Source organism: Pristiophorus japonicus, chromosome 9 (assembly GCF_044704955.1).
Source record: "Pristiophorus japonicus isolate sPriJap1 chromosome 9, sPriJap1.hap1, whole genome shotgun sequence".
Lineage (NCBI taxonomy): Eukaryota > Metazoa > Chordata > Chondrichthyes > Pristiophoridae > Pristiophorus > Pristiophorus japonicus.
Window position 1 is genome coordinate 120,090,767 of NC_091985.1, and position 7,284 is coordinate 120,098,050.

Genomic DNA, 7,284 nt, shown 5'->3' on the forward strand with positions numbered 1-7,284 from the left:
CACTCCATTCAGAGCAATACATGACTGCCTTGGCAGTGATCCCAAGAATGAATACTGAAAAATCCTTTCTCTATCCGCTCTTTATTCTTGCCTCCATGAGGATCTCATTTAAAAAAAAAATATATATATGCAGCTATCCACCCAACTCCAAACCCTTCTGCTTGTTCAGTACTGGGTAAGTGTCAATCTGGGACACTCTTGCCTTAGAGTGAGAAAGTTGTGGTTTTAACCTAGGCTGATGCTTTGCAATACTGAAGAAGTGCTGAATGGTCAGATGCTGTCCTTTGGATGGCATTAAATCAAGGCATCATCAGTCTGAGCGTTAAAGATTCCAGAGCGGAGGGGGAGGGGTCGAGGGAAAGAGAGGGAGAGAAGGAAAGGGCGGAGGAAAAAGAAGGGAATTCGTTCCTGGGAAACATTATTTCCACAACCAACACTACCAAATCGGGGGACAAAACTTTGGCTGTATAGAATTGTTTCATAAATGGCTATTTAAATCCATTTTCTCTCATCACTGCTCTAAGTTGTATCGGGATACAGTTCCACAGGCAGTGGTTCATACTTGGTATCTCGCCAAAGTGGATGCTACTTATAGGTCACCCTTGACAGTGAGAGTTTATAAGCTGTTTGCCTACAGCTGATCCTCATTCTGTCCCTGTCTAATAGCTATGCATGCACTTCCAAGAAGAGTTTCTGTAAAATAGCCAAGAGTGGGAATCCTGGCTGATTCAGCACAGACCTCAATCAAACCTGGGATCCTCCTGAGCTACATTGGCTCAGAGACTAAGGATTTAACTCAGCTGTTGGAGTCGGTCAGAAGCTGCTTTGTACTGCAAGTTTGGTGATACATAAACATGTGAGCAGATGCCTCTTAGAATAATCTGGTGGAGCATAAGCTGAATCAAAGTCGTGCTAGTAAAATGTGGAAATATACTCCCATATGCACCAAGTTAAATAACATTTTGCTGGGGGTGGAGGAGGGAGGAGCAAAGTTTGATGGAAGTGCTAGTATCTGGTCTCCACTACACAATTGAGTAGGATTGTTCATTTTTAATGGGATGGAGAGAAATATTAGACCTTGTTTCAAAAATGTACTTGACTGTTTCCGTTTTTGGTTTATGCTGAATGTTTGTTTATTTCCATATAGAAATTCAAGATTCGTATCGAAGATCCACCTCGGCGCAAACACATGGTGTTTTTGGGTGGAGCTGTACTAGCAGACATCATGAAGGACAAGGATAACTTCTGGATGACCCGACAGGAGTACGAGGAGAAGGGTGTGCGTGTGCTAGAGAAACTTGGAGTGACTGTTCGATAAACCAACATGTTCGTTCCAATGGTTCTCACTGCTTTTTTTTCTCCCTTGCTCATCATTAAATCATTTGGCTATCTGACATGGATAGGCTTCTGCCCTTTGACTCCCTGGGTCAGGTTTTGTTCACTGGCACTGCTGGTTTCCTGGGAGAGCTTTGTTTAATGTTTGTCAACTTCTCTAAATTTAATTTGACCATTTCCTTGCAAACAAAAACCAAGGCAAAGGGGCCTGTCTGCTGCATTGTCACTGCCCTGTAGGCGCTCTGATAACTCCTGTCGGCTTCTTTATTTGCATCTGTAGTGTTGGGACTGCTAGCTCTGTCTGTAGCACACCAGGTGGTTTCATGTTCTGGCTAAGAGAAGCTACCACTTTCATTTATATTAAAGCAGCTTTTATCACCACATTATTGCAGTGGTTAGCACTATTGACTTAACGGTTTTTAATGCAGGTTCACCTTCAGGAAGTGGGGCCAGAGGAAGTTGTTGCCAGTAATTTTTTTTTAAAACCTTGAGTGTAGCATCCAGGGATGGGCTGTTATAGTGAATTATTAAATTCAGTTCGGAGATTCTTTCTGTTGTGGGATGTTTAAATGGTAAACGTCAGCTAACTTGATTTAACTATGTATGTTTTCTCTTTTGAAATAGTGGTATGCAGTGATGCACATTTCTGATAACTGTAAAGAGAGAATGTGGCTATGTACGTACAGAATACTCTTCATTTGGCGCAAGGCTACAGCAAAACAAACTTGTAAAACAAAAGGGACTGGGTTCCCTGGTGTTCATAGATTTAAAGTGTTTGTAGCTATGTTAACTAAAAATGAAACCTATATTATATAAATATATATATAAAATATGAAAAACTAGAACTTGCTTATAAATTGATAGAGCTGATATTTAAGTTGATCAGTGCTCAATTGTGTCTGAAGCGCTTCATATTGGAACTCCTCAAATATTAAAGAAAATTGCAGCATATATGGTTACCCAGTGCCAGAAGAGTTATTATAACTGGATCTCTTTTTCATATCATAAACTGCGTAAAATGAAATAAAGCAAAATGATTTGTAGATAATTGTGCAGATATTGAGATTGGTGTCATTCTGTGGGCGGGAGAACCTCGGCCCATCGTTCCTCTGCTGGTACTGACCTGAACTATCCACTGCACTTTACCTGCAACTTTTAATAGTTTTATTCTAGTTGCTTGACCAGCTCCCCCTCAAATGCAATCGACTTGGCTTCAACAGCTACCTGTGAAATGCATTCCATAATTCTAATAACCTTATTTGGGGGGGAGGGGGAATCCTTTATACCTTGCAGTTTCTATAGAATTGTCTGAATGATGTAAATGTTGGTGACTTAATTTGTTATCTGCCAATTTAGATAGTAAAACTTGCAGTCGAGAATCTCTACTAAAAATTTCACTTTGTTGAGTCTGGTGTCCCTGTCTGTAACATGTACAATGTGCGAGGGTGTGTGAGAGATTTCTTTTTAAATGGATGAATGGCATTCAAGCTGCCTCTAAGAAAACTCAACCATTCAGAGTCCCCTTCAACTTGTTCTAAAGAGATGTTATCTGACCTGGCGGCACTAAATGGCTGAATTAACGAGGTCCATACCTGCATAACATTCTTCAATTATCTTGGATCTTTAATAAAGTTTAATTATAGGTTACCCATATTATCCTCCTTGCTTGGACCAGCACAGAGTTTAAGAGTGAGTAAACTGGTGAGAGTATTGTATGAACTTTAGTTTTTAATGGTTGCTTTATTTATATTTTTTTAAATGGTATTGTACAACTTGCAAAACCTCAAGTTGTGCAAGCAACTTATGTAGATTGTTTCTATTAAAACAGTGTAAGGTTGGCCAACCAAGACATTAATCCATGAGATCTTTTGTGCATGAGGTTGCTTACGAACATGTGTAATTTTACACTTTAGGAGCACTGAAAAGCTTCAGAAGATGCATGCTCACTGCCGTAAAATCCTTTTGGAAAACTGCCTGTGGACAGGTATTTGTGACTACTAGTGACAGTTGTAACTACCTATCCAAGTAATTCCTCAGCAAACCTGGATTTGCTGTTTTGTGTAAGTTCCAGAATTTCTCTGTTGAATCAAGGATTTTTCACGTGATGTGAAATTTGATGACCACTGCAGTATGAAAACTGGTTCAATTTCAATTTCGGGTGATTTGATTGGTCCCCTCATCTCACCGGGCTATTGGTGCTCAAACTGTCGCTGGAGTCCCAGCCTGTCTGAATCTAAAACCAGAAGTGGGGTCAATGGGAGTGACACCAGGCTTCATTTCTTCTTCACTTCCAACTTCACATTACACCATAATCATGAGTTGACAATTCAGTGGTACTGATTTAGTGGGGTTTTGTCTTAAAATCAGTTTTGCCAGTGAAATTTGCAAACCAGATCCCTGGCACCAGATATTTCACCTTATTTAAAATCCTCGTTCCTACTTGTTGTCCTGTAAGGTCTTTGCTCAGTAATTTATTTATTTGCCTCCACTTTTTAAGTATAATAAATTATTAACTATGGTTTGAGCTGTATCTCATGTTAATGCATTCACAGAAACAATGGTGGCAGTTAACTTCCAGGCAAGGTATCAAAGATTTAGGTATATTTAGGTTGGTTGAAGGGCTTTGACAGAGTAATGAATTTTTAAAGTATCAAAATTGAAGTTTTAGTTGAAAAAACTGAATTCCGCACAAGCCTGACTTTCTAATCTCTGGTGGTACTGAAACATTAAATATCTTCCTATAACATCTGGTGGTAGATGCACTGTTTACGCCTTAGTGTAAACGGTGTAATGTTTAAAGAACGGTACATAGCGCGTTCATAGTTAGGTATATCAGTTTAAAATTGCCTCCTGTACCTGCAAAGTAAATGCCGAGAGCTGGACCCCCCCCGACCCCCAGGGTTTGCAATTTGCATCTCTGCATTACAGAGCAGAACCCAGCGGTATTCCACAGGTATGTTTACAGAAGGAAGGGGTGCCCCAGAGAGGCACCACTCTCCCCAGACTAACATCATTTGAACCAATATAGTGCCACCTTGCCACCTGTTCTCAATTGTTACCTATTTTCAGAAACAAAACTAACTGAAGAAGATGGAAATAAATAGTCAAAAGGAAAATGGTACATTTTCAGGTATGTACTAAGCAAATGCTTTGCAATTTTCATGTTTTATTTTAGCAATTTTTTTTGTGCTTGTGAGAAATGTTAGCTCAGGGAATGGAACATTTGCAATTTGGATTTCCCAATGAAGTTTGAGTGCTTGCATCAGATGCAGAGTTCAACTCCCTGTACTCTGCTCAGAACTGCTGCTTCAGAATTTTAGGTGTTGTGGCTCAGTTGGTAGCCCTCTCTCCTGAGTTAAAAGGTTATGGGTTCCAGTCCAGAGACTTGAGCACAAAATCTAGGCTGACACTCCAGTGCAGTGCAGAGGTCCTGCTCCACTGTTGGAGGTGCTGTCTTTTGGTTGAGAAGTTAAACTGGTACCCCCATCTCTCGGGTGGATGTAAAGGATTCCATGACACTATTTCGAAGAAAAGCAAGGAAGTCTTCCCTGGTGTCCTGGCCAATATTTATCCCTCACCCAACATCACAAAGATTCTGGTCAGTATTAACTTGCTACTTTGTGGGAGCTTGCTGTGCACCATTGGTTGCAACGTTTCCTACATTGCAAAAGTGACAACACTTCATTGGCTATAAGGTACTTTGGGACATCCTGAGGTTGTGAACCTGAGCAGCAAACCTGAGGACTGGGAGAAATTTGGAATTCAACAGAGGAGGACAATGGGTCTAATTAGGAGGGGGGAAATAGAGTATGAGGAAGCTTGCTGGGAACATAAAAACTGACTGCAAAAGCTTCTATAGATATGTGAAGAGAAAAAGATTAGGGAAGACCAACGTAGGTCCTTTGCAGTCAGAATCGGGTGAATTTATAATGGGAAACAAAGAAATGGCAGACCAATTGAATAAATACTTTGGATCTGTCTTCACTAAGGAAGACACAAATAACCTTCCGGAAATACTCTAGGTTCAAGGGTGTAGTGAAAAGGAGGAACTGAAGGAAATCTTTATTAGTCAGGAAATTGTGTTGGGGAAATTGATGGGATTGAAGGCCGATAAATCCCCGGGGCCTGATAGGCTGCATCCCAGAGTGCTTAAGGAAGTGGCCCTAGAAATAGTGGATGCATTGGTGATCATTTTCCAACATTCTATTGACTCTGGATCAGCTCCTATGGATTGGCGGGTAGCTAATGTAACACCACTTTTTAAAAAAAAAGGAGGGAGAGAAAACTGAATTATAGACTGGTTAGCTTGACATCAGTGGTGGGGAAAATGTTGGATCAATTATTAAAGATGAAATGGCGCATTTGGAAAGTAGTGACGATCGGTCCAAGTCAGCATGGATTTATGAAAGGGAAATCGTGCTTGACAAATCTAGAATTTTTTTGAGGGTGTAACTAGTAGAGTGGTCAAGGGAGAACCAGTGGATGGTGGTATATTTGGACTTTCAAAAGGCTTTTGACAAGGTCCCATACAAGAGATTAGTGTGCAAAATTAAAGCACATGGTATTGGGGGTAATGTATTGACGTGGATAGAGAACTGGTTGGCAGACAGGAAGCAGAGAGTCGGGATAAATGGGTCCTGTTCAGAATGGCAGGCAGTGACTAGTGTGGTGCTGCAGGGCTCAGTGCTGGGACCCCAGCTACTTACAATATACATCAATAGTTTAGATGAAGAAATCGAATGTAATATCTCCAAGTTTGCAGATGAGACTAAGCTGGGTGGTGCTGTGAGGAGAATGCTAAGAGGCCACAGTGACTTGGACAGGTTAGGTGAGTGGGCAAATGCATGGCAGATGCAGTATAATGTGGATAAATGTGAGGTTATCCACTTTGGTGGCAAAAACAGGAAGACAGATTATTATCTGAATGGTGACGGTTTAGGAAAAGGGGAGGTGCAACGGGACCTGGGTGGCATGGTACATCAGTCATTGATGTTTGGCATGCAGGTACAGCAGGTGGTGAAGAAGGCAAATGGTGTGTTGGCCTTCATAGCTAGAGGATTTGAGTATAGGAGCAGGGAGGTCATACTGTAGAGCCTTGGTGAGGCCACACCTGGAATATTGTGTTCAGTTTTGGTCTCCTAATCTGAGGAAGGACGTTCTTGCTATTGAGTGGGTACAGCGAAGGTTCACCAGATTGATTCCCAGGATGGCAGAACTGACAAATGAGACTGGATCAACTGGGCTTGTATCCACTGGAGTTTAGAAGAATGAGAGGGGATCTCATATAAAATTCTGATGGGATTGGACAGGTTAGAGGCAGGAAGAATGTTCCTGTTGCTGGGGAGTTTCAGAACCAGGGGCCACAGTCTAAGAATTAAGGGATAGGCCATTTAGGACCGAGATGAGAAGAAACTTCATCACTGAGTAGTTAACCTGTGGAATTCTCTACCACAGAGTTGTTGAGGCCAGATCGTTAGCTATATTCAAAAGGGATTTAGATATGGCCCTTACGGCCAAAGGGATCAAGGGTTATGGGGAAAAAGCAGGAATGGGGTACTGAAGTTGAATGATCAGCCATGATCTTATTGAATGGCGGTGCAGGCTTGAAGGGCCGAATGGCCTACTCCTGCACCTAATTTCTATGTGAAAGGCTGTATAGAATGCAAGTCTTCTGTCTTTCCCCTTTTAAAGCACCAGGAGATGAGACCATTTTGGTTTTAGCCCATCAATCTGGAATGTATTTTAACCCCCACCCCTGTCTGCCTATTGTGCAAACCCAATACTTTCCAGTCCCCCCAAAATTATTTTCAAAATTAGGATAACTTTTAAACTGCAACTTATGTTTTCTATAATTTAAGTCAGTTTTTTTTAACAATTTTACGCAAGTTGTAGCAAGTACACATTCTGTTGAAATCAGTTACTGTGTACGTGCATTTGTGTGACAAGTAA

The 7,284-nt window shown here is 41.2% G+C and overlaps 1 protein-coding gene across 3 annotated transcripts in view; it reads left to right on the forward strand.

Annotated features, from left to right (window-relative positions):
* LOC139273202 (actin-related protein 2) overlaps positions 1-2,383 on the forward strand; it is a 44,874-nt gene extending 42,491 nt beyond the window's left edge. For all 3 annotated transcript variants that reach the window (XM_070889785.1, XM_070889786.1, XM_070889787.1), the window contains one exon: positions 1,148-2,383. In XM_070889785.1, the coding sequence (XP_070745886.1) occupies positions 1,148-1,318 (171 nt within the window). In that variant the 3' untranslated portion in view covers positions 1,319-2,383. The remainder of the gene's footprint in view (positions 1-1,147) is intronic.
* Positions 2,384-7,284: the final 4,901 nt, after the last annotated feature.